General features: G+C 56.7%; 11 protein-coding genes across 11 annotated transcripts; 6 read left to right on the top strand and 5 right to left on the bottom strand.

Annotated features, from left to right (window-relative positions):
• Nucleotides 1-51: 51 nt before the first annotated feature.
• On the top strand, nt 52-1,022 carry SDRG_13080 (TKL protein kinase; the record flags this gene model as incomplete). The annotated part of the gene is made up of 3 exons (XM_008619163.1): nt 52-236; nt 285-688; nt 738-1,022. 3 exons carry the CDS (start codon nt 52-54, stop codon nt 983-985), a joined length of 837 nt encoding a protein of 278 aa, XP_008617385.1. The 3' UTR covers nt 986-1,022.
• Nucleotides 921-3,830, bottom strand: SDRG_13079 (TKL protein kinase). Its single transcript, XM_008619162.1, has 15 exons — nt 3,540-3,830; nt 3,423-3,488; nt 3,302-3,373; nt 3,181-3,249; nt 3,072-3,134; nt 2,965-3,024; nt 2,853-2,915; nt 2,735-2,800; nt 2,458-2,687; nt 2,374-2,412; nt 1,946-2,327; nt 1,634-1,892; nt 1,440-1,581; nt 1,030-1,394; nt 921-981 (listed from the first exon to the last, which is right to left on the bottom strand). Exons 1-14 carry the CDS (start codon nt 3,809-3,811, stop codon nt 1,132-1,134), a joined length of 2,046 nt encoding a protein of 681 aa, XP_008617384.1. The 5' UTR covers nt 3,812-3,830; the 3' UTR covers nt 921-981; nt 1,030-1,131.
• A 1,208-nt stretch (nt 3,831-5,038) lies between these two features.
• SDRG_13078 (TKL protein kinase) lies at nt 5,039-7,676 on the top strand (the record flags this gene model as incomplete). The annotated part of the gene is made up of 12 exons (XM_008619161.1): nt 5,039-5,277; nt 5,327-5,392; nt 5,439-5,510; nt 5,559-5,624; nt 5,673-5,735; nt 5,791-5,850; nt 5,895-5,957; nt 6,002-6,070; nt 6,114-6,340; nt 6,395-6,436; nt 6,484-6,961; nt 7,022-7,676. The coding sequence occupies 12 exons, from the start codon at nt 5,039-5,041 to the stop codon at nt 7,674-7,676; spliced, it is 2,100 nt and encodes a 699-aa protein (XP_008617383.1).
• A 184-nt stretch (nt 7,677-7,860) lies between these two features.
• SDRG_13077 (hypothetical protein) lies at nt 7,861-8,764 on the top strand (the record flags this gene model as incomplete). The annotated part of the gene is made up of 5 exons (XM_008619160.1): nt 7,861-8,042; nt 8,093-8,174; nt 8,218-8,305; nt 8,344-8,461; nt 8,506-8,764. 5 exons carry the CDS (start codon nt 7,861-7,863, stop codon nt 8,762-8,764), a joined length of 729 nt encoding a protein of 242 aa, XP_008617382.1.
• Nucleotides 8,721-11,494, bottom strand: SDRG_13076 (TKL protein kinase; the record flags this gene model as incomplete). The annotated part of the gene is made up of 12 exons (XM_008619159.1): nt 8,721-9,467; nt 9,528-10,020; nt 10,068-10,106; nt 10,152-10,384; nt 10,433-10,501; nt 10,546-10,608; nt 10,655-10,717; nt 10,763-10,825; nt 10,868-10,936; nt 10,988-11,059; nt 11,106-11,171; nt 11,220-11,494. The coding sequence occupies 12 exons, from the start codon at nt 11,492-11,494 to the stop codon at nt 8,813-8,815; spliced, it is 2,160 nt and encodes a 719-aa protein (XP_008617381.1). The 3' UTR covers nt 8,721-8,812.
• Nucleotides 11,495-13,054: 1,560 nt separating this feature from the next.
• Nucleotides 13,055-14,348, top strand: SDRG_13075 (hypothetical protein). The gene is made up of 4 exons (XM_008619158.1): nt 13,055-13,203; nt 13,259-13,692; nt 13,738-13,928; nt 13,982-14,348. Exons 1-4 carry the CDS (start codon nt 13,139-13,141, stop codon nt 14,276-14,278), a joined length of 987 nt encoding a protein of 328 aa, XP_008617380.1. The 5' UTR covers nt 13,055-13,138; the 3' UTR covers nt 14,279-14,348.
• A 783-nt stretch (nt 14,349-15,131) lies between these two features.
• SDRG_13074 (TKL protein kinase) lies at nt 15,132-17,778 on the top strand (the record flags this gene model as incomplete). The annotated part of the gene is made up of 14 exons (XM_008619157.1): nt 15,132-15,364; nt 15,411-15,479; nt 15,534-15,605; nt 15,648-15,716; nt 15,765-15,827; nt 15,878-15,937; nt 15,982-16,044; nt 16,093-16,158; nt 16,206-16,435; nt 16,484-16,561; nt 16,606-16,966; nt 17,017-17,275; nt 17,339-17,480; nt 17,525-17,778. 14 exons carry the CDS (start codon nt 15,132-15,134, stop codon nt 17,776-17,778), a joined length of 2,019 nt encoding a protein of 672 aa, XP_008617379.1.
• A 55-nt stretch (nt 17,779-17,833) lies between these two features.
• Nucleotides 17,834-19,603, bottom strand: SDRG_13073 (hypothetical protein; the record flags this gene model as incomplete). The annotated part of the gene is made up of 11 exons (XM_008619156.1): nt 17,834-18,162; nt 18,211-18,255; nt 18,298-18,524; nt 18,571-18,636; nt 18,690-18,752; nt 18,799-18,858; nt 18,906-18,968; nt 19,016-19,078; nt 19,126-19,197; nt 19,244-19,309; nt 19,359-19,603. The coding sequence occupies 11 exons, from the start codon at nt 19,601-19,603 to the stop codon at nt 17,834-17,836; spliced, it is 1,299 nt and encodes a 432-aa protein (XP_008617378.1).
• A 495-nt stretch (nt 19,604-20,098) lies between these two features.
• Nucleotides 20,099-21,433, bottom strand: SDRG_13072 (TKL protein kinase; the record flags this gene model as incomplete). The annotated part of the gene is made up of 4 exons (XM_008619155.1): nt 20,099-20,387; nt 20,438-20,826; nt 20,876-21,341; nt 21,391-21,433. 4 exons carry the CDS (start codon nt 21,431-21,433, stop codon nt 20,155-20,157), a joined length of 1,131 nt encoding a protein of 376 aa, XP_008617377.1. The 3' UTR covers nt 20,099-20,154.
• A 2,225-nt stretch (nt 21,434-23,658) lies between these two features.
• On the bottom strand, nt 23,659-26,379 carry SDRG_13071 (TKL protein kinase). Its single transcript, XM_008619154.1, has 11 exons — nt 26,140-26,379; nt 26,024-26,092; nt 25,893-25,964; nt 25,569-25,628; nt 25,461-25,523; nt 25,349-25,414; nt 25,075-25,298; nt 24,966-25,025; nt 24,506-24,911; nt 24,059-24,459; nt 23,659-24,014 (listed from the first exon to the last, which is right to left on the bottom strand). The coding sequence occupies exons 1-11, from the start codon at nt 26,319-26,321 to the stop codon at nt 23,749-23,751; spliced, it is 1,869 nt and encodes a 622-aa protein (XP_008617376.1). The 5' UTR covers nt 26,322-26,379; the 3' UTR covers nt 23,659-23,748.
• Nucleotides 26,380-26,595: 216 nt separating this feature from the next.
• On the top strand, nt 26,596-27,440 carry SDRG_13070 (hypothetical protein; the record flags this gene model as incomplete). Its single annotated transcript, XM_008619153.1, has 7 exons — nt 26,596-26,786; nt 26,838-26,903; nt 26,948-27,013; nt 27,063-27,131; nt 27,175-27,237; nt 27,283-27,342; nt 27,395-27,440. 7 exons carry the CDS (start codon nt 26,596-26,598, stop codon nt 27,438-27,440), a joined length of 561 nt encoding a protein of 186 aa, XP_008617375.1.
• Between the last annotated feature and the right edge of the window lie 170 nt (nt 27,441-27,610).

Below are 27,610 nucleotides of genomic sequence, written 5' to 3'. Positions count from 1 at the left end.
GACGACTACCTCGTCTCGTCGCTGTCGGCCAAAGAGCTCGAGACGCTCCAGATGCTGCAGCTCGACGCGTCAAGCCTCGTGGTGTCGGACGCCAAGCCGATCGCATCTGGCGCGTTTGGCGACGTGTGGCGCGCCACGTACCTCGCCACCAACGCCACCGTGGTCATCAAGCGCAACAAAGACCGCCGACCCGAAGCCATCCACGCCTTCATCCAAGAGATTCTGCTTCTCGCCAAGTACAACGTCTTTTGTCTTCTTATATCTTACACGACTTGACATGATAGGCTCCAGAGCCCATACATTGTGACGCTTGTCGGCGTGACGTGGCGCCGGCTCCTCGACATCGAAGCGGTACTGGAGCACATGCAAGCGGGCGACCTCCGGAGCTACCTCGCGATTTCCAGTCGAGACGCGATCCCGTGGGCGGAGAAGGCGCTGCTGCTGCAGAGCATCGTGTACGGCCTCGTGTTTCTCCATACGTTCAGCCCTGTCGTGATCCACCGCGACCTCAAGTCCCGCAACGTCTTGTTGGACGAGACATGCGGCGCCAAGTTGACCGATTTTGGCGTCTCGCGCGAGCTCTGCGACGCGCGCACGCTGACTTCGGGTATCGGCACGTTCCAGTGGATGGCGCCCGAAGTCATCAACGGCTCGTCGTACAGTGAGGCCGCCGACATTTACTCGTTTGGTGCGTTGCTCTTTGTTCGAGATTTCATGACTCAGCGGGATGGGGGTAGGAGTGATTGTGTCCGAGATGAGTACACACGAGGTGCCGTACACCCAGCGATACTTTGCGTCGCAGAGTGCGCAGAGTCTCTTGACCAAAATCGCGAGCGGCGACCTGCGACCGGACTTTGATGCGACGTCGCCGCGCTGGGTCCACGAAGTCGGTGTCCGCTGCTTGGCGTGGGACCCGAGTCTGCGCCCGACCACATTGGAGCTCACAGTGTTGGTGCGTCAGTTTGTCGATAGCTTGATCGACTAATACGTTTGAGAGAAATTTGAATACTTTGTTATGTCCATCCATACCTCAAAAGATAGACGAAAGGAACAGGCAAGCAATATTTCGGGAGAATTGATGAAAATACAAGTAAATGAATTTCAACAGTGCACTACACTTACAGATGTGGCTTACGTGTAAAACTGCATCTTGACGCGCTGGAGGATCGCAGTGAGCGCCAAGGACGTCGGGCGGTCGTCCGGGTCAAGTGCCATGCACTGCATGCCGAGGTCGCGGACCCACACCGGCGTCTCGTACTGCTCAAAGGTCGGACGCAATTCGCCGGCCGTGACCTTGGACATGATGGCTTGCTGCGTGTACGCGCGGCCCGTCACTGCGTTCTTGACGTCCCCGTACGGCACAGCGTGGGTCGAGAATTCCGACAAAATGACACCTACGGAAAATGTCGCACAACCCTACCCTCACTCAAAACTCATACCGAACGAGTAAATGTCGGCGGCGATCGTATACTCGGTGCCCATGATGATCTCGGGCGCCATCCACTGGTACGTGCCAATGCCGTTGGTCATGCCAACGTCCGCCTCTTGGCGAGACGCGCCAAAGTCGGTCAACTTGGTGCCCTAATTTCCCATGTAAAATATCAATGTTTCAACACCAAAAATGAAAAAATACCTTTTTCGAGTCGAGGAGGACGTTGCGGCTCTTGAGGTCGCGGTGGATGATGGGCGGCTCAAACGTGTGCAAATACACAAGACCTCGGACGATGCTCATGACGGACGTAAACTTTTCCTTCCAGCTGTACGTCGCGGGCGGCCGGCTCATGAGGTAGTTGCGCAGATCGCCGAGGTCCATGTACTCGACGACGACCTCCATTTCGATTGGGCGGCGCCAGCTCACACCGATAAACTTGACGACAAACTCGCTTTCCATCCTAGAGTGTGGACACCTTGTCATTAGCACCCAGTTGTATTCAGGACGACGTACATGGCCATGAGCTTGATCTCGTCGATGAATTTCTTGACGCTCTCGATGCGGCGGTCCTTGATGCGCTTGACCGCGACCTTTTCATCGCAGTAGGTGGCGAGCCACACTTCGCCAAACGCGCCGGACGCCAATGGCTTCTTGGCCGTGACCTTCAAGTCGGCAATGTCGAGCTTGTGGATGCGGAGGTCTTCGACGTTGAGGCCCATGTCGCTGTAGTCGCCGGCCGAGCCTTGCGTGCCGTTGGCCGTGCCGTTTGTAAACTCGTTTTGGTAGTAGCCGGTCGCGTCGTACGCTGCCTTTTTGGTCTTCCGCACGATGAACGCCGCAATGAGCGCAACGAGCACGACACCGCCGACCGCGAGGCCGACAATCAAACCCGTGTCTAGCGTTACTGTGAGTGCTGAAGAGAACACAAGGTAATAGCGTACGGTTGGTGGCTTCGGGGACGGGCGCCGGTGCAAGTGTGTCTAAGATGCACAGGTTCATAGGTGGAGATGGAGCTGTGGACGTACTGGGCGTGACGCAGACGTTGACCTTGACCGTGGGGTCGCTGGGCCAGAGCTGCACTGGCTTGCCGCTACTCGCAGTGCACGCTGCCACGTCGACGGCCGTGTCCTTGTTGAAGCGATAGCAAGTCGACTTGAGCGGGTTGTCGTCTTCGTCGCAAGCCGGCAGGACGTTGAGCGCGTCGAACGTGGCTTGGTTGATGGTAAAGGTGGTCACGTTGCAGTCCATGCAGCCGCTATGTACAGCATAAGAGTGTCGACGCATGGAAGGACACAATTGTACAAGAAACGAATCTTGTCCGACAGTCGAATGTTGGCAATTGTCTTGATTGGATTGTAGCTCAGTTGGCTACGCAGCCCAGTTCATTCCAGTGCAACAGAAACAGTAATTCTGGTCGTACAGGTAGTAGAGGTTGGTCCAGTCTTTGTCGACGACCTTCTCGTACTGGTTATGGCGAATGTTCCTACATAAATTAGTAAAAGTTTACGTCACCGACGACAAGTTGTACACACAGGAACGTGAGATTGGGCGGAAGGTAGTTGAAGTCGTTGAGCGTGTTGTTCTGTATCGCGCTAACCAATGCCATGAGATCGCAACACCTTCGACGAGCGCTTCGTACAGGGACACGAGACCGTCCGGAAGGCCTTTTGGGATCGTCTGGAGCCGGTTGCCGCGCAGTGTTCTGGACAATAATGACACTTTGTACGAGGAATATCAGCACAACATACAGGTTCTTGAGCGCCACGGGCCAGTGAAACGTAGCGGGGAAGACATCCAGGAACGAGTCGAGCACGTCACTAGTCAGTGGCATATTGTCTTCTGGCCAAGAGAACGAGCGGTGGCACTCACATGCGGCGCATCGAGTCTGGAAAGGGTGTCTTGATCTGGTTAAAGTCAATTGTGGTAATGTTCTCGATCGTCCTACTCAGCCACAAGCGATCAACGTTATATCAAAGCATCCGAGACGTACAAGGTCGTGAGGGTCTTGGGGAAGGCCATGCCCTTCATGACGAGGAGCGACTTGTTTCCGTACTTCCTACACCCGCACGCTTCAAACAGCCCAAGGAATGAGGAGTGAGATACATACATGTAGGCAACGAGGGACCGGGAGAGATCACCGATCGCGTTGAAGCGCGGCAGCTTGGTGCGGCCTTCCATCGTTATATTGACGAGGATCTCGCAGTTGGTCGAGTTGATGACGCAGTACGACGCATTGCCACCAGGTAAAATCGGACCGCAGCACTCGTCCGCCGTGTAGACCGAGAGGTTGGGGCCGTAGTACCCGTACTTGCACGCAGCGTCGTCGGCGGCGACGAGCGTCGCGCACAGCGAAGCGAGTAGGAGCAGTCGCGCCCACATTGCTCTTGTCAAATTGGTGCGAAGAGGATGTGAAGACGTGTCTGCAACACAGAGCCGAGGCGTGTCACACAACGTGCTGCTGCAGGCGACTCTGTGACGACAGCGCCGCGCCGCGCGTTTGGAGGGAGGTGCTGCATAGCGAACGGGGTGTGTAGCGCTGAGCGACAATAAGGTCGACGTTGGAAAGGAGTCGCCTGGATGGGCCCAACGTAGACACTGTCGTTCATAGAGCTTTGGGCGGTCGTGCAAGGTTGGCGCGCGCATCAACTCAGACGCCGGCAACTGCAGTGCGTGTCTAGCAACTTTGGCTTCTCGCCCGTACGTTTTGATACGAGTTCACCCAAACTGCATTTCGTTTCAGCTTGTGCGAACGTGGGTGGCATCGACGCTTGACGCGTCATGTCGGATCAACTTGTGACAATGTTATACTACTGTACTGCAGCTGAAGGCAGCAGTGCCCAGGCATTGAGAACCCAGGTCGGCCTTGAACGTAACAACGCTATGTCCCAGCCCCTTCGTCCTTCGCCCACAGGGCAGACGACACTGCAACAAGACTATCCAAGAGAGCCATGGGCTAATGTCGTCGATGTCCGTTGACGTCCTTGATCAAAGATGCACCATCTGTACGGGTACATGTACCACCGCGATGGGTTCTGCATCGCCAGCGGTTCTCGACAGGTTGTAGATGATGTATAGTTGTCATTGTCCGTGTGAATGCGAGTGCTTGACGCACTAGGGCAACGGGCAGCGTGCAGCATGTCCGCCAGCACGATACCTCACGCTATCATGGATCATGAACGCCTCGACGGTTTTACCGCGGCCAGGACATGTCCGGAGCATTTGATTGGTTGTTAACGGACACCGTCTGCGCTGCGTACCGCATTTGATTGGCTGTTGTCGTTTCGACCGCGCACAACGATTGTGGCGCGCGTCTACATGTACCTCCGGCCTTGCTGCGTGCTGCAAGGTACACTGTCTAGTCTAACGGTAAGATGTTTGTGCCATCGACCTCTACTATAGCCCAAGGCGTTGCTCAACGATCCACGACCGCGGCAACACCGTATGTCGAAAGCTATGTCGATGCGTTTGCCATCGGCAGCCGGTTTCGACGCAGACGCCACCCCAAGATTGTCGTGTGTCCACTTGGTTGTTGGTCGAACGGCTGTGTCGCTGGCTAGTGCAGTATGTCGGGTACATAGAGAGCCATTTCTTAAATTCGCCAAAACCATGCAAGAGCGTGCGTGGTTGTGGCTCGGTCTTGGCCTCGGCGTCGTCCGTGCGGCCTGCCCGTACGAAGGCATGTCTGGCACGATCCTCGCCGCCGACGCGACCTGCGGCAAGGAGTATAAAGTCTGTGGCGTCAACGCGAGCTGCGACATCATTACGCACTCGGTCAACTACACACTGCCGACGTACACGGGGTGGTCGGCCATCGGCAACATGGAGTCGTACCCGCTGGACGAGCTGTGCGTCTGAAAGTACTGGCTGAAATGGTCATCTGACTCGAATTGGTAGGACGGTCAAGGACTCGGAGGCCGTGACGATTCGCAAAATGTCGCTGCCAAAGACTCTCACCTACTTGTTTGCTATTGTCGATTTTACGAGCAACTGACGCCGACTTTTGTAGGACGTTTCACAACATTTCCAAAATCGACTTGGTCTCGTCGTCCGACACGCAATGGGACTCGCTTGATACACTGTACTCCTCGATGGAATGACTGAGCAAGGATGCCAATATGAAATGTAGGGAGTTTACGAGCTGCCCCGTGACGTTCCCCAACACAATCAAATGGCCTGCCCGCCTCGACACCATGTACGTTGCTGCCTTGTGTATGTGGTGTTGACGGTGTTATGAACCTAGCATTTTGAGGAACAACTCGATGAACAATATTCCCAACAACCTTCCAACTACGCTCACGCAGCTGTACACATTGTCTATACAACGAACAATAATCTCACGCGAATACTCTACGATCTAGGGGCATCCAGGGCAACCTTCTCGTCGATCTGGTCTACTTGCCAAAGTCCCTCGCACTCCTGTACGCTTTCATTCACCTTGTGAAAAGTTGTTGATTTGAAGTAGGAATTTGGATTCCAACTTTCTCAAGAGCATTACGGACTTTGACTGGACGGCGTTGACGTTCTTGTACGTTTGTACTGTACCTCGTCAACCCTCATGAGTCGCGACAGGCGCCTCTCTCAGAACGAGGTGCTCGAAGCCATCGCACGCGTCAAGCTCTCGACCAAGCTCACCTACTTGTTGGTCTTGTTGTCTTCTTTCCGCGCTCATATTGCGATGTAGTGACGTGGCCAACTGCACGCGACTGACCAACCTCACGATCGACACCAGTACGTACGATGCGCTGAGTGCGCTCAAGCCGTGGGGCGGCAACGACGACGACTACACGGGCTTTGTCGTTACGCAAGCCATCAACACGGATGCGTCGGCCTGCACAGCGATCGGCGGCAAGAGCCAAAGCCTCTGGAAGGCCACGGCCAAGTACCCCGTGACAGTCTGTGTCCTTGCGGGTACGCGCCATTTACAAGTACCTGACAAGAGGCTAATGATGGTTACTTGTATAGGCAACGCGACGGAATCACCGTCCAGTACCTCCAGCGGCTCTCGTACGTTGCGACACGTCCAAACACTGTTTCTTATTGCTGTGATATAGAGACAGGTCTTATTGTCGGCGTCTCTGTCGGGGTCGTTGCGCTGGTGGCGGTTGTTGCCTTTTGCGTCATCAAGCGCCGCAAGCAGCAGTCGACACCACCGGCCCATTTCGAGTACGGACGGCAGACCAACCCGGGCTTTGGCAACAATACGAACGGCACCGGCGGCCTCAAGTCTATTGGTACCAACGGCACGGGTGGACCAACCATTGGCACCGGTCCAACGAACGGCACCTCGGGCTCGCGTGGTGCGCTGCAGTACACGGACGCCGACGTCGTCTTGAACGTCAAGCCGCTCCTCCACCACCGACTCGAGCTCTCGGACCTCTACGTCACGTCCAACAAACCGCTGGCGTCCGGCGCATTCGGCGAAGTCTGGCTCGGCACATACGGCGGCAAGCAAGTCGCGATCAAGCGCATGAAGAACCAAGAGGCGCGCATGGTCCAAAAGTTCATTGATGAAATCGTGCTCATGTCCCAGTACGATCCCTATATTCTCTACTGTTGATCGAGTGACTGACGACAATGTGTACATGGTAGGATGGACAGCGACTACATTGTCAAGTTTGTCGGCGCCAGCTGGACCCGCCCGATCGAGATCGAGTGCGTCGTCGAGTTCATGGACCTCGGCGACCTTCGCAGTTACCTCGTGAACCAGTCGCCGGCGCAGTTCAGCTGGGACCAAAAGCTCAACTGCATCATCAGCATCGTCCGCGGCCTTGTCTACCTCCACACGTACAAGCCGCCGATCATCCACCGCGACATGAAGTCCCGCAACGTCCTGTTGGACTCGGTCAAGGGCACCAAGCTCACCGACTTTGGCGCGTCCCGCGTCGCCGAAGAAGACGATCTCATGACCAACGGCATTGGCACGTACCAGTGGATGGCGCCCGAAGTCATCTCGGGGACCAACTATGGCGCGCCGGCCGACGTTTACTCGTTTGGTATCATCTTGTCCGAGTTTGCGACGCACCAAGTACCGTACGCCGACAAGCGCCACCCAGAGACTGGCAAGGCCTTACCCCAGCACTACGTACTGAACCACGTTCGCGAAGGCAAGATGCACCCGACGTTCGACGGTCCGGGTGTGCCGTCGTGGGTCCAGGACATTGGTCTGCAGTGCTTGCAGCTGCACGAAGACAACCGTCCGACCGCACTCATGCTCTCGGCGCTGCTCAGTCGCTGTAAGGTGTAACTGGAGGCCTTTGTACCTCGTCGCCAGTAGGAGCTAATGATGCGTGAAAAATGGATTTGGAGGGTTGTGAGTTATCCATTGTCACTGCTTTTGGTTTGTCCTTTCTACGATTTTGAAACCGCTTGGCGCGGTTGCCTTCAGTTTCGCATTGGGCGCCTCAGATCGGACGACCCTCCGACGCGTCATGGCCGAGAAGTCCGAGGTCACGGGCGTTGCGCACGCGCCCTTCTCACTTGTGCAGTACGAGGACCCGGTCCTTCTCGAGCCCAACCCCCACGTCGACTTTACCTACGCGCTACCCACCGAGCAGACGCTCTCGGAGCCGCTGCTGTCGCCCGAGATCATGCACGCGATGCTGCCACCTCGGTACCCTTCCTCGACCTCATTTCCGTGTCCACTGTTGTCGTTTTGGGTAGCGAGTGGAAGGAGTTTAGTGGTACGTGGCGGCAGCACGTCTCGATGGTGCCAAGCACCCGTGCCGACGTTGTCGCCTTGCAGGTAGTACACATTGTCTCTGTTACAATGTCGCATGCGAAACTAGGAGCTACTCGATACGATGCTCGTGCAAGAGCAGACAAAGAAGCAAGGCATCTGCGCCAATCGAGAGCGGCTCCACGCCCAAGCGTTTGGTACAGTGTAGCTTCGTTCGCCTCATTGAGACGACGAGTAGACGAGGTCATTCGGCAAGTGACCCTGGCGTGTCCCGAGCGCGGTCTTTTCTTGCTGCGGATCCGAGATGAGATTCGCATGACGATCGAAGCGTACCAAGCGCTGTACAACACCAGGTACACTACGGAGTCGGTTGGCGCGATCGTCACACTGCACCTAGCTTGTCGTTTGGCATCCGCAAGACTGTCATGGCCGAAGAAGGCATGCAAGCGATTGACGACAAGGTGCGGACGCTCCAAGCGAGCAACGTCGAGCTCCGCGACGCCAAGAGCCACTGGATGCACCGCCTCAAAGTGCTGGAGCACCAGTATGCGACCGAGCGCGAGGCCCGCGCGACGCAGCAAGCGAACGTTGTCAGCCTGCTTCGGGACCAGATTCAGCATTTCCAAACGTTCGGCGAGCTCCGAGACGCTCAATAGATAAGATTGCAGCGACCAGGATATGAACCGAAACGACATTGTTAGGGTTTACGGTTTGCAGCGACTGAGCAGCGCCGAGAGCATGAGTGCGGTCGGACGGTCGTCTTCGTGCAGCTGCAAGCACTGCAGACCAATGTCCTGGACCCACGACGGCACACCCGGACCGTTGAACGTCGGGTGCATCTTGCCTTCGCGGACGTGGTTCAGTACGTAGTGCTGGGGTAAGGCCTTGCCCGTCTCTGGGTGGCGCTTGTCGGCGTACGGTACTTGGTGCGTCGCAAACTCGGACAAGATGATACCAAACGAGTAAATGTCGGCCGGCGCGCCATAGTTGGTCCCCGAGATGACTTCGGGCGCCATCCACTGGTACGTGCCAATGCCGTTGGTCATGAGATCGTCTTCTTCGGCGACGCGGGACGCGCCAAAGTCGGTGAGCTTGGTGCCCTTGACCGAGTCCAACAGGACGTTGCGGGACTTCATGTCGCGGTGGATGATCGGCGGCTTGTACGTGTGGAGGTAGACGAGACCGCGGACGATGCTGGTGATGCAGTTGAGCTTTTGGTCCCAGCTGAACTGCGCCGGCGACTGGTTCACGAGGTAACTGCGAAGGTCGCCGAGGTCCATGTACTCGACGACGCACTCGATCTCGATCGGGCGGGTCCAGCTGGCGCCGACAAACTTGACAATGTAGTCGCTGTCCATCCTAACATGTACAGATTGTCGTCAGTCACTCGATCGACAGTAGAGAATATAGGGATCGTACTGGGACATGAGCACGATTTCATCAATGAACTTTTGGACCATGCGCGCCTCTTGGTTCTTCATGCGCTTGATCGCGACTTGCTTGCCTCCGTACGTGCCGAGCCAGACTTCGCCGAATGCGCCGGACGCCAGCGGTTTGTTGGACGTGACGTAGAGGTCCGAGAGCTCGAGTCGGTGGTGGAGGAGCGGCTTGACGTTCAAGACGACGTCGGCGTCCGTGTACTGCAGCGCACCACGCGAGCCCGAGGTGCCGTTTGTTGGGCCGGTGCCAATGGTTTGTCCACCCGTGCCGTTGGTCCCGATGGACTTGTTGGTGTAAACTCCTGTGCCGTTCGTCCCCGCCGTGTTGTTGTCGTTGAAGAACGTCGGCGGCTCGTAGCGGTGGTAGATGCTCGGTTCGGGCGCTGCGTGCTTGCGGCGTCGGTAGATGAAGAAGCCGACTGCAGCAGCAATGACGACGACGCCGACGATGATACCGACAATGAGCCCCGTGTCTACAGGTATATAAGTCGTCTATCAGATTTGAATTGTTGTAGCATACTGGACGACGATGTGGTTGGTGGCGCTGTGGTCGATGCAGCTACAGATGAAATGACATGATTGCTACGGCGACGTCGGTGCGTACCCTTGACCGTCGTGACGCAGACCGACACGGGCAGCTTGGCCGTGTCCTTCCAGAGGCTCTGGATCGTACCACCGTTGCCCGTGCACGCGGTTGCATCGGTCGCAATCGCGTAGTTGGTCACAAAGCCCGTGAGCTCGGACGTGTTGCCGGCCCACGGCTTGAGCGCGTTGAGCGCACTGAACGTGCTCGCGTCGACGGTAAAATTCTGGAGCGACGAGCAGTTGCCCACATCACTAGTACATACCATTATAAGCATGGTGGCGTGTACATTAGTGTCGTGCAAATAGGTGAGCTTGGTTGAGAGCTGGACGTTCGCAATGGTTTCGAGTCGCGTGTTGTTAGACAAACGCCTACTATACAATGAGAAACACGCAACTTGAAGTTGGCAGCGAACAGAAAGTCCAAGCTGCGCCAGTCGTGATCGGTGATGCTCTTGATATAATTGGTGTCCAGATTCCTATCGTTTGCCATCAGCGATAGGACAATATATGTAAAATGTATACAAAAGCGTGAGGTTGGACTTGGGCAGGTACGTGAGGTCGACCAGCGTATTGCCTTGAATGGCCCTGCTATGGCATCAGCGACACGATACAGGACAAGATAGGACATACAGCGCCGTTAGTGTCGACGGTAGAAACTGCGGGATGTTGCTCAGTGCATTATTGCGCAGAATCCTACAGCAGCCTCAGTTGTCGCTCCTTGCCTCTCGGTCGTACACGAGGTCGAGCTTGGACGGCCACTTCATCGTGTTCGAGAAGCTCACGCCGGGGCACTCGAGGAATTGCCTGCGCCATCCCCATATAACTCTGCATGACAATGTTTTCCGTTCGACGTACAAGACGGAGAGCGAGTCCCACTTGGTATCGGTCGTCGACGTCAGATCGACCGACGTCACGTTCTTAAAGATGCTAGACCAACGGATAAGATCTCATAGAAACATACACCAGGACGTACAGCGTCTGGAGCTTGAGCGGCAGCGACATCTTGCGGATGGTCACGGACGCCGAGTTTTTGATGGTGCTAAATCAGCGTTAGTCAACGTGAAGCATCGATAGAGAAGATCCGTACAGGGTCTCGAGCGGGTACAGGTCCAGGTTGCCGACGGCCGACCAGCCCGTGTACGTTGGGATCGAAGCGTTGATCGAGTTGATTGTGACATCGCACGTCGAGTTGACGCCGCATATGGTGAGGTTCTTGCCGCACGTGGCGTCGGCCACGAGCACATTGCCCTTGATGCCCGCGTACGGGCAGTCGCCGACGACGACCGTCGCCAGCACCCCTGCCAGTAGCACGCGCAGCATGTTGAGCGAGGGTTTGGAAATGGCAACACGTGCACTGGCCATCGCGCTGTGATTGGTGCCCGATGAGATGGCTCCTCAACAACGTAGCCGAGGACGTCCCACGTATCAGGCATCGACGGCGGTTGGTCATGACATACGAGCTTTTAGTCAACCTCGACCGACAACAACGATTAGCGCGTAGTCTATTATAGTAGATGTGTAGGCTAGGGCCACCTCGGTGCCACGCTTGGTGCCGGACGCGAGCTCATCGTAACGTGTGAACTTGAGGACGACGCGACGGTTCCACAGTCCAGTGCACCGCCAAGCAACCCACCCAAGGATCGACGACGGGTATGAGTTGTGTACGTTGCAGATGCCAACTGCTCGTGGCGCCGACTGCGTCTTGATCGTCTGAAACGAGGATATGAGTTGTCGGAGCCGCAATTTCAAATCTGCTTCGTGCGTCGTTAATAGGGCGGCAAACTGAGAGCGGATGGCAGTACAGCAATGAGCCAGATATACGTGAGGTAGCTACGTGAGGTAATGCACTAATGACACCGAGCGGCTTCGATGCGCGCGTGACGTCCGACACAGTCCGACACCATGGTCCGACACGACGACGGCGAAAGCTCCCTTCTCGCCAGCTGTTTTCCAAGCGTTTGTCCGCTCAAATAGGACTTTGCCTAAATGCACGAGGAACAGAGGGCCTTGCCCAGGTGCCATTCTGGGTGCCATTGTGCCAGCTCGATCTACTATGAGCTATACACAGCCTACCCTACGAAGTTTGTCTAGAGGTCTCGACAAACTTCGTAGGGTAGGCTGTGTATAGATGAAAAGTCGTTCTATGAGCTAGAGGTCTATTGTGCCTGTTCCTTGGTACCCCGAAAATCTCGGAGCCCGAGCTTTGCTGCGGCGTGCGCGTGCTATCGGTAGTGCCGACACCGAATTCCGCAATACATGGCGTTGGCAACGATCACGATAGTACTCTTGGTATCCTCCTTAGGCCGTGAGTCAGAAAGGACGGCGATGGAGGCGTAGGACGCTTCGTCTCTCGTGCCCGGACGATTCTCGACCTGACCATGACGATACGACGAGGCTCGAGCTCAACCAGATGATAGTATTTTTAATCAAGCGTACATGCGGTCTCGAGTCGCCTTCTGCGCAAGGTGGCTCGCTGAGACTTATATCGCCTGTGTCAGGATTGGGTACTGTCATTAATCGCGATTGCTCTACCGATGTTTCTTCTCGATACGTGCCACTGCCTCTCTACTAACTTACATGCAGCGAGAGCTGTAGGGCAGTTGTGCCTGCGACGCGTCAAGCGACTTCGCAGGTCGAGTTCCAGGCACTCTTTTCGGAATGTTGGTCATGTAGAGTGCTGGTGTTTTTAAAAGCGGCATGTGCCATCTGTAATCCATCGCACAGCACACGCTCGCACAAGCTCGCGGTGCACTGGCCTTCAAAACGACGACACAAATAATCGTCATTGCCATCGCTAGTGAGAGGCATCGATACTTGTACCGCTGGTACTAGCGTGCGCTTCGCCACATTGCCCTTTGTCATTGACGCCGAAATTAAATCCACAATGCCGAAATTAAACCAGAGATTACGTGCCACCACAAGCCGACAAATCAATATCCTGACAGACGCCGCTGCAGCGCAGTTTGCCTTTGGCACCATCCCACCAACGACCGATCAGCGACAACCATGGAGCCGTCTTGCTCAGTGCGCTCGGTCTCGAACAAGGTCTTCCGCTGCGCGGCCGAAGTGTTGTACGTCCTTTCTATACCGGTCGATCGGGCTCACTCATGCCAAAGCTCAATGTAGCCTCAACTCGATGCGATCGCGTTTTGGCTACGTCAAGCAGCACGTCGACGCTGGCGGCTACCACTGGTCGTTCCTCGAGCGCGGGCCGCGATCCTCAGAGGCCACCGTCTCGACACCCGAGCACGTTGTGCTGTTTGTGCATGGCTTCTCCTCGGAGAAGGACTCGTGGCTCAGCGTCGCTTCTCGGACGCTGCCATCCTCGCGTGTCTTGATCCCCGACCTCCCGGGCCATGGTATGACGGCGCCCTTGTCACACGCCGCCGAGTACGGTGCGGCGGTCCAGGTCGAGCGACTGAAAGCGTTTGTGGACGCGACGATTCCCAAGGACGTGCCAATCCATCTTGTGGGCTGCTCGATGGGTGGTCTCATCTCGGGCCTGTACGCGGCCACGTACCCCGACCAGCTCCAGAGTCTCACGCTTATTTGTCCTGCAGGTACTACACAATGGATTGTCCACAGGTTGTTGGACGCCATTGTAGGCATCTCGATGCCCCGGCGCAGCCCCGTCTTGGCCAAGTACGAAGACGAGGGCGTCAACATCATGCGCGCCGGCACAGTTGACGAGTTCCAAGATCTCATGCAATACATTGCCTACCGCCCACCTGGCTACGTCATGGAGAAGCCCAAGGGCATGCGCAAGATCATGCTCGGACTCATGACCAGCTACCGCGTACGTCACGACATCGTTGTACCTGCGTGCTTACTGTCCCGTGGGATGCGTAGGCCGAGCGCATGCCCATTTTCGACAAGGTGCTAGAGGACATGATGGCGAATCAGCGCATTCTCGAAGACAACTTGCATAAAATCCGAGTGCCGACCGTCGTGCTCTGGGGCCAAGAAGATCAGATCTTGGATGTGTCGTGCATCGAGCGGCTCGACGGGAAGCTCGCCCATGCGCACGTCGTTGTCGTGCCGAAATGTGGACACATTGTCCAGCAGAGCTACCCGGAGCTTTGCGCCGCGTACATCAACCAGCTCATCGCCGAGACGTCGCCGTCGACAGCGATGGCGTTGGCATGATACCCTAGCTCATTTACTCGAAACAGAACTAAAAGGTTATAGATTTGTATAGATATATTTTATGTTCTAGAGCTTGCGCACGACACTTTTTGTCGTGTTGATGGCGACGCAAGACATCGTCTTCTGGTCGTTGTCTCGCCCGCGTTCGCCAACTCGACCATGGCGAAGACGACGTCATCGTGGCGCCTGCACTCTATGCAATCGAGCTCCGTCCAGAGCAGAGACGGTACATGGAACGGGCCGCTCTACTCATGGAGGAGCGATGGTAGACGCCGAACGATTCTTTTGTTCGGTGCTCTCTGTCAGCCGAGCATCGAGTGATCTCCTCGAATCTTGCTACAACGACGGCGTATTCCCGATACAGCCTGGCTCGGGTTGTTGTACGCTTAGTTGTTGTAGCAGAGGCCCCCATGTGCAACTTGGTACGCTGTTTGTATCGAGTCTAGAGAGCGCAGCTCAACACCTACCCCTCGTTTTCCTGCTGGCGAGAACATGCGAGCTTCTCGCTTGGCCAAGGATCAAGCATGCCCACGGCACGTTCAGAACAGTCGCTAGCCAACAACTAGGGTAGTTAGTACCTTGTTATGACGCAATTGTCGGACGTCGACACGACGACCGGCAGACTAAGATCTGCCGCGTCCGTGGTCGTGCGCAGTAACTTTTTTGCCGTTCGGGCGCCGTGTCTCGCTTCGCCCGCCCATGCGCGTCACCAGGTGCTGGAGTTGCCTTTGCCGCGGATTGGTTCGTGATGGGTGAAAATGGCGTCTGATTGGCTGCAACAAATCCTCGGCGTCGCATTGGCGGTTCCTGCACACCTGCTGATGGCCATCACCGAGGCCAGTTTGCACTTTCGATGCAGCGGCGCAACTCGGTGGCCGCGACTTGCGTGTACGCGGATGTCAAGACGACGCCCAACACGAGCATCCTTGCCGCTGACGCCAACTGCGCCGGCGCGCCAGCCAGCGTCTGCTACGTCAACACCAACTGCGTCCAGGCACCCGTCTCGGCCAACCTCACCAACGACCTGGTCGAGTTTCACCACATTGCTGCGCTCGGCGACCTCTCGCGCTTCAAGCCCTCGACACTGTGCGAGCTCCCGTTAACCTATGGGACGATGCTCACGCCTGCGTAGGTCGATCGTCGAGTCCGATGCGACCATCAATTTGGCCCATTTTGTGCCGCCGCCGGCCATGACCAGTCTGTACGCGTCCTCGGCATCTCACTAGTCGGTACTGATGCTCGTACATGGTTGTAGAATCATCACGTCGGTCGCGGGCATCGATCTCGCAAGCGCCAAGACGTCGCTACCCGCCAAAGTCGATTTTGTGTACGTTGCCAGCATCGAAGCGTCGTCCAATGGTGTTTGTAGCAACTTCCGCGACGCCCATCTCTCGGCGTTGCCTCCTTTGTGGACGTGGCCAGCTTCGCTTCTCTCCGTGTATGTCGCCTTCATCAAGCTGGTCCGGGCACTGATTTGCGGGGCTAGGATTCTGGACGAAAATGAAATCAGGACCTTCCCCACGCCGTTGCCCCCTAACCTCAAGCGGCTGTACGACTCACTTGACGGGCTATTTGTCACTTTCCATGATATTCCATTAGGTCGATCCAGTGGAACAATGTGACGACGATGCCAGCGCTGCCGCCGACCGTGGCGTTTGTGTACAAATACTTGCAGTGGGTTGCCTGCTGACAACTACCAATAGCAACATGTATGGCAACAATGTGAGCACGCTCTCCAACCTCGACCTCTCGAGCGTCACGTACCTGTACGGTGTGGTGTCGCTACGGACTTGCCCCTCATTGTACGAATGTAGCTCGCTGGGGCGTAACCCGCTTCGGACCATCTCGAACGTCTTATTCTCGACCAACATGACATTCTTGTACACAGCATCCAGAAGCGACAACATGTCTTATCGTGCTGGTGTAGCGACTGCGCAGGGTGTCCACTGACCAACGTGACGCTCAGCGAAGACGCGTACAACGCGCTCAACAAGCTGAAGGCGTGGGACCGCAACCCGAACGTTTATGACGGCTTTAACTTTGACACGGACGCCACGGTCGACGCTGCGGCGTGCACGCGCCAGGGTGGGTCGGTCAAGTACCTCTGGGCGGGTCGCACCAGCAACACGATTCAGGCCTGCGTTTTGCCTTCTTCTGGTAGCCTATACGCTTCTATCGCAATATCGAGCGCTCATGGCGTGGTAGTGCTGCCGACGACGACGCCAACAACAATTCCGACACCGTTGCCAACAGACGCCAGCGCTGTATCGGCTTCGTCCACCCGTACGTCAAGAGACAGCTTGGTGAAGGTCTTATCGACTCGCTAGCTGTCGGTGCGATCGTCGGTGGTGTCCTTGGCGGCGTTGCCGTGCTCGGCCTGCTCTTCTGTTGTCTCTTCTGGCGCAAGCGCCGATCGGACAAGTCCAAAACCAACTCCAACATGGCACCAACCAACGACACGTCGTATCAGCCCGTGGACGACGAGGACGTCGACTTGTCGACGCTGCGTCTGGTGCGCCTCGAGCTTCGCGAGCTCAGTGTCTCGAGTGCCCGTCCATTGGCAGCCGGCGCGTACGGTGAAGTGTGGGCCGGTGTCTACGGCGGTGAGGCCGTCGCGATCAAGCGGCTCAAAGACAAGTCCGCACCAAGCACGCAGCAATTTATTGACGAGATTCTTCTCCTCGCCAAGTACGTCCTACCTCTCTTGTGAAATGGCGCGTCGAATGCACTTGATATAGGATGGAGTCGCCCTATATCGTCAAGCTTGTGGGCGCGAGCTGGCGCCGGCTCTCGGACCTCGAGTGCGTAGTTGAGTTTATGGACCTCGGCGACCTTCGGAGCTACTTGACCAAGACGCCGGCCGAGATTTACCCATGGCACGAGAAGGTCGAGTGTCTTCTTAGCATCGCGCTCGGGCTTGTGTACTTGCACACGTTTGAGCCCCGCATCATCCATCGCGACCTCAAGTCCCGCAACGTCCTTTTGGACTCGAACAAGGTACACTATTTTCTCAATTTTATGGCAATCAGAAATGGCAATCTTATTGTTGGGTGAATTTAGGGCACCAAATTAACGGACTTTGGCTCGTCGCGCGAGATTGACGAGTCGACGCTGACCAACGGCGTCGGAACGTACCAGTGGATGGCGCCCGAGATCATCAACGGCGACCCGTACACGGAATTGATCGATCTCTACGCCTTTGGTACACATATTTGTTGTCTAGTTGGTGGTAACATTTCTTTTTAGGCGTCATTTTGACGGAAATGTCGACGCACCGCGTGCCCTACGGCAACTTGGTCAACCCGAATACGGGCCACGCCTACTCGCAGCAGTTCATTCTGACCAACGTAGCGTCTGGCAAGCTCACGCCCGCCTTGGACGAAGCAAGTCCAGAGTGGGTACATGAGATCGCATCGCGCTGTCTCTCGACGAGCCCCGCCGATCGACCGACCGCCATGCAGCTCGTGCAGCTGCTGCGGCAATGCTTGCCTCTTGTCTAGCCCTAAAACGCTAGGAAAAATGAGAAAACGTACAAACAAGAATGTTCAAAATAGGCTAAATGGACGCCACCAACGCATGCGTCGTGGGCTCGATCGTGACCGCAACCGCAAGCGACCCGTCGTCGTTGCGGTCGACAAAGTGCCAGTCGCCATAGTCGTTGACAAACAAGTCGGTCGCCGTTCCCGGAAACCACGTATAGTACATGTCCCGCGACGGGTACACGTACACGGTCTGCGCGTGGCGCGTCGGTGACGGCTGCACAGTTGCGTATGCGTCATCATACGTGGCTTCGCCTTGGCACTGGCGGCGCTTGAGGTCGAGGACGACCACCAAGAGCACGATCGCAAAGGCGCTGACAATGCCGCCGATCGCAAGCCCCGTGCCTGGACCCCAGGTTAGGCTACGACGCCATTCAATCGTATTTACACTACCTGCCGATAACGAGGGCAAGGACGCAGCCCCAGCTCCACTCGCGTCTAAAATACATGAGAACGAAGGAAGGGGCATGCGAAAAGCACCTTGGACGAGGCAGACGTGAAAGGAAAGCAAAGGGGCTTTTCCCGCCCATAGCGGCACGACCGTCCCCTGAAGCTTGGCACAGGCGGATGAATCCAATGTGATGTTGCGCGTCATGTAGAAACCCGTCAAGCACGACGTGTTGCCGTCCCATGCCGGCAGCGCATCAAGCGCACGAAACGAGGTTGGCGTCAGCGTGAATTGCTCCACGGGGCAGTCGTCACAGGCGCTATCACAAGTGCAAACTCAGAAAGTCGGTCGGTTGCACATCGTACAAGAAGCGGAGGGACGACGAGAATTTGACGCGAGCAATCGTGTCGATCGGGTTGCGGCCAAGTCGTCTACATCATGGCCGTTCAATCAGTTGTGTAGATTTTGCATGACAAGTCTGTACATTGTCACGAGATTCGACCAGTCAACGTCGGTGATAGTCGTCATGTTGTTGGCGTCGAGGTGCCTACCGCACACTCGCGTGAGATGATAGTCTACAGCGGCAGTCGAACAGGTGCTCAAGGCGTGGCATCACAGGCGGCAGTCGATGCAAATGATTGTCTTCCACAACCCTAAGCCGACAAATTGACGTTCTATCACACCACCGAGTTGCTCATACATTGTGGTGAGGGTCGATGGAAGATGCGGTGGCGCGTCCGAGAGATTATTTTTGCGCAGAGTCCTATGTACGACCGTATGACAAATGTGCCAAGAGAGAAACTGAGGTACAGGCTGGTAAGGTTGCAGGGCCAGGAAAACGTCGTCGCGTCCAGTGCGCCATTGACGATGGACCTACAAGAGGACCTATTGGTGTCGGTGGACCGATGCTAGCGGTCTACAGGTGCGTGACATTTGCGGACCAGGGCGACCGCGAGGTCGAGAGGTTGACGAGGCCAATGTCTTCAAACGCACTAGGGTTTTGGCTCAGAAGACATATGTTGCTTGCGATTGACGGACATGAATGTGAGGTAGCTCGGTAGAAATGCGGCGGCGAACGTCATGGACGCACTCGCACCCATGGTCCTAGGTAGACAATATGTTCATCAAACGATGACGAATCGGCATCATGTACAGGTGGCTATGCACATAGTTGGAGAGGTTGCCAAGGCTGCCAAAGCCCGTGAAGGTCGATAGGCCGTTGTCGAGGTCGCCGTCCAGCAGCACGCAGGCGCTGCTGACACCACAGACCTCGGTGCGCCCGCCGGCGCAGGTCGCATCGGCGGCCAAGAGGACGCTTGCATTGACGTCGCTGTACGGACACGGCGTGGCGAGAAGCGTCCGGCTCAAGAGGGCGAGACCGACGAGCGTTGCGTGCATTGCGCAGCGGAATTCGAACACTGCGATCTTCGTGCATCCCACTTTGCACCGTCTCGACCAATCATGGCAAGGCTCGAAAATTCATGAACCAATCATTGGCCCGAAAATTTCGAAGCCATCGAGTACCTTGAGTACCCTCGACCTGCAACCTTGGACGGGATGTCGCGCCAGCACCACAGCTTCAGGAAGGCAAAACAGTGGCTACTGCATCATGCCCGCATAGAAGCAGACCAATGCGAGACACGGAGCTTCCTTCTTCGTCTTGCTTGGTCGCATTGTTCAACGTGCACCGCTGAATCGCCCACCTCCCCCAAGAGGCACTTGAAGTTCCGCCTTCTTTCGTCGAGGGTCCAAATGCAGCGTCTCATTGCCCCTTTTTCAGATCTAGTGAATCGTTGTACAAGCGATGACCGTCGACAAGTATTCTAGATGGTGAGCTAACTGGACCCAACCCTCGAAAAAGAGTCGAACTTTGCAAATTTGACAAATTCGAGTCCGACAAATATCGACAATTGTACCACTATTGTACAATAACAAGAGCATGTAAACATTTAACGGACGCGATCCAAGTGGGCTACTAGCGCCGCGGCCGTCGGTCGTCGCGCAGGGTCCATCGCCAGACACTGCATCGCAAGCTCCAGGACCCACGCGGGCGTGTGCGACTTGTCAAAGAGCGGTCGAGCCTTCCCTTGCATCACCTGGTGCAGTAGCGCAACCGAGTTGCTGTGGGTCTTGGATTCATAGTACGGCACCTTGTGCGTCGACAGCTCCGAGAGAATCACCCCTACCCCCATATGCCGTGTCGCATAGCCCAAATCGAGATTCCAGTTGTACCAAACGCGTAGACGTCGGATGCGGGCGAGTGCGCCTGGCCGCGAAGCACCTCGGGCGCGGTCCACTCGAACGCCCCGCTGCTCGTCGCCGTCGACTCGCGAAGATCGCCAAAGTCGGTGAGCTTCGTGCCTTTCCTCGAGTCGAGCAGGACGTTGCGGGACTTGAGATCGCGGTGCATTACGGGCGTCTCGAGCGAGTGGAGGTAGTCGAGGCCGCGGGCAATACCTGCCATGGACGCTTGCTTGGCCCGCCACGTAAACGTCATGCGTGTGACAGCAGTGAGGTACGTGCGCAGGTCGCCCATGTCCATGTACTCGACGACGCACTCCATATCGATCGGGAGCTCCCAGCTCACGCCGATAAACTGAACGATATACGGCGAGTTCATCCTACATGATATGGTTGTCCATGGATCTCTTTACGAAAGCGTGGACGTACCGGGACATGAGTAGCATCTCGTCGACAAAGGTCTGGACGCGCTCGGGGGTTTTGTTTTTGAGGCGCTTGATCGCGACAGGTTCGCGGTCGTAGCGGCCAAACCAAATCTCGCCGTACGTGCCTGACGCCAGCGGCTTGGTGCTCGTGACGTGGAGGTCGGCGAGTTCGAGGCGGAACATGCGGATCGGCTTGACGTACAAGTTGCTGTCGTCGCTGAGGCTCGGGCCCCAGCTCGTCCGGATCGAGCGCGCGTTGGGCCCGAGCGAGTTATTGGACTCGACAGCGATCGTGCCTGGATACCGCCGCAGGTGCGGCGTCTCGAGGACCGGGTACGCATCGCACGACAGCGACCGCGTCTTGCTGCGCTGCGTCAGCGACTTGTCTCGGTGGGCGCACAGTGCCACGACGGCAACAACCGCGACAAGACCTACGACGGCACCGCCAATCACCGCGCTCGAGCTGTGGGCTATATGTGTTCTGGTTCATCCAAGCTGCGGTTGTAGCGGCCAACGTACCGCTCGTCGATGCAGTCGATGGCGCCGCGGCAGCGGCAGTCATCTCGATCGTAGCGTCTACCATCCGCCGCAAATCAGCATTTGACGACTGGATGCGAGCTGGAACCAGCAATCACGCAGATAGCCGCGGTGTACGGTGCAGTGGTCGCTGCTGGCAGCGTGCGCAGGACGCCACCGAGGTTGGCGCAGGCGTTGGCGTCCGTCGAGACGTTGGCGGACACGCACCAGCCCGAGGGTCCGTGGCGACAAGGCCCGAGCTGGCTCAACGCCACAAAGGTCGCCGACGACAGCGTTAAGTTGGTCAGCGCACAGTCCTCGCACGTGCTAGTTCATCATAGTCGGTCGACGAGCTTTAGACGATACAAGGCTCGAGTACAAAGTTGTCAGTAGCTGGGGCGACAGCGACACGTTGCAGAGCGTCTGTAGGGGATTGCTGTCGAGCTGCCTGCAGATCTAAATGAGTGCTTTATAGATGAGAGGAGCGCACAGATGCTCGAGCTGTCGCCAGTCGACGTGTGCGATGGCTGGGATTGCGTTGCGTGCGAGGTTTCTATTGGGACAGAGAGACGTGACGCGCCTTCCGTGCACTAACAAGGACCAACAGGCGCCGCGTCGAGGTCGGTACGGCGAGGCCTTGCACGTGGGCTAGGCCCGTGGCGAGTAATTGTCTATAATCGAAAGACAAATTGTACCGCGACAATCTAAAAACTGCAAAATGCACAAAAATACGTACACGTCGACAACAGTCGGTGGCAGGCACGGCCACGACGTCAAGTTGACGGTGTCGAGCTGCCTAGAGAGTGCGTGAGCTGGCGCGCTCTGAGGTTCGTTCGCACAAGGTCGTTAGCTGCGGCAGGGATACGGACGGCTGCACCGGCCAGAGGACGCTGTTGCACGCGATTATGGACCTACTCGCGGAGGATGAGGCCAGGGATATTCTAGTGGCAATTTACAGAGTGCGCAGGCGCGACGCCGCATGGAGCTCTCGCAAATCGAGTGCTGCGATGTCCTGGAACTGCCTAGTCCATGATGAGCTCGTGGCGGTTCAAGATCGTGAGCCGACAGGCGCTGCAGCGTCGATGGCAGCACGAGCGTAGAGACGTCGACGCTCGGCGCGTGGCCCAGAGACCTATCGGATGTATGAGTAAACGATTCTAACCCGTCCGTCGTCGCGCACAGGTGGTCATTGGTGAACGCGCTGAAGTTGCCAAGCGAGAGGCCGTCGCGCCAGTGCATCGCAGAGAGCTCGGTCGCCTCCAGGGCTAATGTCTGGCCAAGTGCATCGACAGCGCAGACGTGTCGAGTGGACGCAACCGTGGCACAGTCGGCGTCAGCCACGAGATGCCACGGCGTGGGCTGGCCAAGCGCCGTAGAGAGTGCCAGCAGCAGCAACGACAGTCGCATCGGCCTTGTCTGCACGGCGGACTTGTGAAAATGAAGGCAACCGCCACCGGGCCAATCAACGCCAGTAGCGCTGCACTGTACTCGGGGTCGTCACCCATACGCATCCCACTGCTCGTACAGTACGAGGTCCCGAGTCCGACGCGATCGCCGACATCGACAGCGTACAACCAGCGCGCTATCGCTGCTTGTGCATCGCCGGCGCGCACCGTGCCGAGCTGCGTGGCAGCAGCGTCTCTCAGTGGCCGTCGACACTGAAGCGAGCAACGACGCGGCGACCGCGGTTCGAACCCATGGCCTTATTTTTACCGCGCCTCTGGCTTTCTCGGTCGATCCAAGTGCAATGTGGCGCCGCGTCATCATCATACTCATACTTGGCAGCATTAGCGCCGTGCACTGCTCGCACCAGGGTCAAATGTGATCGTTGGCGCAGAAGGCGCTGGTCGTCGTGCCTTCTGCACCTTCATGCACATGCATGGTTGACTTGGGTGCGTGCGCATCGTCGATCTCGTCGGTGCGAATCGCAAGGTGTCTCTCCTGTCATGGCCACAGGTACTTGCTCGCAGAGCTCCCGTCACGTCAGTTGTCCGCGCTGAGCTTGGGATGGCCATTCGCGTTGGCGCCATTTTCATACCTAGTACCCAACACGACGTGCAGCGGCGGCGTCCTTTACACCTTGCAAGACGTGAAGAACACCGAAGGTATGGACTAGCAGAACAACCTGCGAGGCGGTGCTATCATGGGTATCTCCTGAATTATATCCCCTGGATACATTATATCCCCCGGATAGCACCGTCTCACAGATTTGACTGCTCCACAAGTTCTATACAAGGGTCAATAACCCATTTTTTAGCCCAAGAAAACGAGTGATATCTCGACGTGACTAGCCTTAGCCAGCATCAGCGACTGTACATTGTATAGACTATTACTTTTCCGACTGCGAGAGTTATAACGGGACTACGCCTCGGTGCCCTCGAATTGGTGCTTGTCCAAAAGGCCGGCGAGGGCGACAGCGGTCGGGCGCTTCTCGGGCTCGGTCGCCAAGCATCGTTGCGCAATCTCAATGAGCCAGATCGGCGACCGCGCCCAATCAAAGTCCGGCACGAGCTGGCCTTTCGTGACGAGCTGCATGACCTTGTCTTGCGTGAAGACGCGACCCGTCGACGGGTCCAGCGTCCGCGCATACGGCGCGTGGTGGGTCGAAAATTCGGTCAAGAGTACCCCTACCCTCGATGCATCACCCACCCCTATCCACAACACTGCGTACCGAACGAGTAAATGTCGACCGACGTGTTGTAGAGCGACCCGAGGATGAGCTCGGGGGCGGCCCATTGGTACGACCCGACGCCGTTGGTCATCGAGTGCTCGGACGTCTCGCGCGACGAGCCAAAGTCGTTGATCTTGGTGCCTTTGTCTGCGTCCAAGAGGACGTTCCGGGAGCGCAGATCGCGGTGGATGATCGGTGGGTCAAGCGTGTGGAGGTAGATGAGGCCGCGGACGACGCTGACGATCGCTTCCAGCTTGGCTGCCCACGTGTACGTCGTTGGCGAGTGCCGGGCCAAGTAGTCTTGGAGGTTGCCCCGGTTCATGTACTCGAGCACGCACTCCATGTCGCGGGGCTCGTGCCAGCTGACGCCGATAAACTGGACAATGTACGGGCTCTCCATCCTACAAAACTACAGTCAACACATACAAAGCGACAAAGGGGTCGGACTTGGCGCGCAGCAAGATCTCTTCGGCAAACATGGCCAGACTCTCGGACGACTTGTCGTATATGCGCTGGACGACGACGACGTCGGCGCCAAAGTGGCTCAGCCACACCTCGCCGTGCGTGTTGGAGGCCAATGGCTTGATCGGGTTGAGCTCGGACGCTTCGAGGCGGTGGTCGCAGAGCTCCGAGAGCTCCATCTCGTGGGTCTCGACAGCGTCGGGCGACGGAAGCCATGGCTTGGGCGATGGTAGCGCCTTGGAGGGCGACCACACGGGCGGGTTGGCGTCGAACACGTCCTTCGTTGTCGGTGGCTTCTTGTCCTTGGTGCGTCGCTGGTGGCGCCAAATGAGATAGGCCAGACACGCCCCGATGAGGGCGAGGGCGAGACTGCCCAGTGTCCACGTAAGAACTAGACACGGTCGAGTGAGTTGTGTTTCAGAAGATGAGGGAAACGTATTGCTACTCGTCGAGCTCGTAGACGACGATGCCGACAGAGGAGGAGCACTTGTCGCAGGAGCCACCTCTACAGTATACGCGTGGTTAGGGTCTTGCGAATGGAGACGTTGACGGACGCGGAAGGGCGCAGACGTGGACGCTGTAAACTTTGTATTGTACAGGCCAGAGCCGACGCAGCGAGCCGCCAATGTTAGCGCAGGCGGTCGTGTCGGCGTTGATATCCCCCGACACCGAATAGCCTGCATTGTTGCTCGCGTTGTAGGGCGACAAGAGGTCGAGGGCGTCGCAGCTGTCACTGCTGAGCGAGATGTTGGAGAGGCTTTGAATGTTCTGTATATCGCTACACACAAAGAGCATTCGTCGCCTGCCATTCGTGGTGGATCTGCGTACAAGGTGACGAGCTTGGGCGAGAGCTTGACGAATGCAAACGTCTCGAGCGGGTTGGCCTCGAAACTCCTAGTTTCAATATCATGCGTCATGTCGTATATCGCGATAGGTGTACACGTAGGTCATGTTGGTCCAGTCGTAGTTGACCACACTTGTCACGCGGTTTTCGCCCATTTCCCTGTAGGCAAATTCGAGTCGTAATCAGAGTTGTCGGAGCGCGTACAGCCAGGTCAAACTTGCTGGTAGACCATCCAGCGACGAGATTGAGTTGTTGTAGAGTGACCTAATCTCCGTATGAGAGATCAAAGAGGGTAGGGTCGCACGTACAGACTGCGTAGTGCCAATGGCAGGTTGGGTGGGATCTGGCGTAGACCCAATTCTATGAGCTTCCTAACCATATTGTCAAAATCGTATCCGATATTTCGCTGTGTGGTACAGATATTTTATGGAACTTGGCCACACGAACGTGCTCGGCAACGTAAGGGCACTCGCATTCACAATGGTGCTAGCATGGGAATGAGACCGTGTTGTAGTGGCAGCCAACTACAATGTCTCCAGCGACGACGGCAGTGCCTTGGCCAAGCGCACGACGTCGATCGATGTCAGGTTGTAGAATCGACTAAGGAAGAGAGCCATGGTACGCAAGAACGAGAAGATGAGAAGGCGCAAATGACGTACAGGTTCGTCAGCATGAACGGGAACACCGCGCTTTGGACGTTGATGTCGCCAGCCGCGTTGCTTATGGTGCTACGAGCAAGTACGTCAAGCTCTAAAACATTGGCAATAAGAAGCACAGGTTGGTCGCGTTGTAGGCCAGGAGGTTGCCGAGAGCGCTAATGCCCGAAAAGCTCGTGTTGGCCGCGGCGTAGCGCTCGACGATGCGGCATGAGCTGTCGAGGACGCAGGTGGCGGCATCGCAGTAGCTGTCGGCAGCAAGGATCGCGTTGCCGGCGCCGGCGTACGGGCACGTGGTCATGGTGCAAGCTGGTGCGTCGGGCTGGTGGAGCTCTTGCCAATGCGCTCTGGCCTCAGCAGGACTAGCAGCAATCTGATTGGCTCGTCATTCAAATGATCGTGGATGGGATTGGTTGCGCCGCTCGGGTTCACGAGCGTGTGCAAAACAGACGCACCAATCAGCGCCGAGGAAGTGAAACATCCACCAATCGCAGGCCACATCTGTTTTCGAAGGACCAATCACACGCAAGGTGCATCCTGCCCGTTGCCCCACTCCACCTGACAGAAGACAAGCGATGGCATCGACGCCGTGTCCGTACGCAGCCGCGGGTGCCAAGGTGCTCGTGGCCGATGATACCTGCCCAGAAGGCGGTGTGTGCGTCGTCAACAGCAAGTGCAAAGTCGTGGGCCGCTTCAACGACACTTTCGACACCTTTCGCAATCTTAGCGCCATCGGGCGATTCGACAAGTACACCAGGGCTGCTCTGTACGATGCTCCTATCGAGTACTAAGTACACGCCTCTGAAATGACATGTAGCACCGTGGGAGATTCGGCGAGCGTCGACCTGCGCCTCATGGAGCTCTCGCCGAGTGTCCGATGGCTGTACGCTGCCTTGACCGACTGCGTCGATAACGTTTGCGGCGTAGAGAGTTTCAAAACATTGGGGCGCTGGACCTTGCGCGCGCCAAGCCACTGCTTTCTGTGACCAAATTGTACACTTTTACACGGAAATAATCGTGTATCGAGTCGGGAGCACCGTAGGTGGATGGAGAACGTCTCGCTGGCGCCGTTGCCGCCAACGATTGCGTGGTCGCCCAATCTCTTTGATCTGTACGTACTTGGTTTATCCTTTGTCACGATTACGTTGATGTAGGTCCCTCTCCAACTGCTCCCTTTCCCACATTCCTCCGAACTTGCCCCCCGGCATGGGGTCTCTGTAGGACATCCTTGTCACATGATTTAGGTTCAATCTCTCTTGTAGCTGGCTCGGGAAGAATTCGATTACATCCCTCGCGAACCTGCCATCGAACCTGACGCTTCTGTACCTTCCACCACTGCGACTCTGTGACTTGTGGATGACGTCACCGATGTAGGGTGCTGGGGGGCAACAGCTTGACCGAGATCATCGACGTAGACTGAACGAGCATGTCCTTTCTGTGCGTCTTGGCTTGGACTCTGTTGTTGACAAAACGCTACGCTAGGGCTTTGCATCACAACCCGCTGCATACCTTTGCCTTTGTCAAGCTCTCGCGTGCGATCACATTTTTGTTCGTAATTTTCTCAATTTTATAGAGCAGCTACAACGTGTA

This window comes from Saprolegnia diclina (genome assembly GCF_000281045.1).
Source record: "Saprolegnia diclina VS20 unplaced genomic scaffold supercont1.55, whole genome shotgun sequence".
Lineage (NCBI taxonomy): Eukaryota > Oomycota > Saprolegniomycetes > Saprolegniales > Saprolegniaceae > Saprolegnia > Saprolegnia diclina.
Note: the sequence above shows the minus strand (reverse complement) of the source record. Positions and strands in the feature narration are given on the sequence as shown.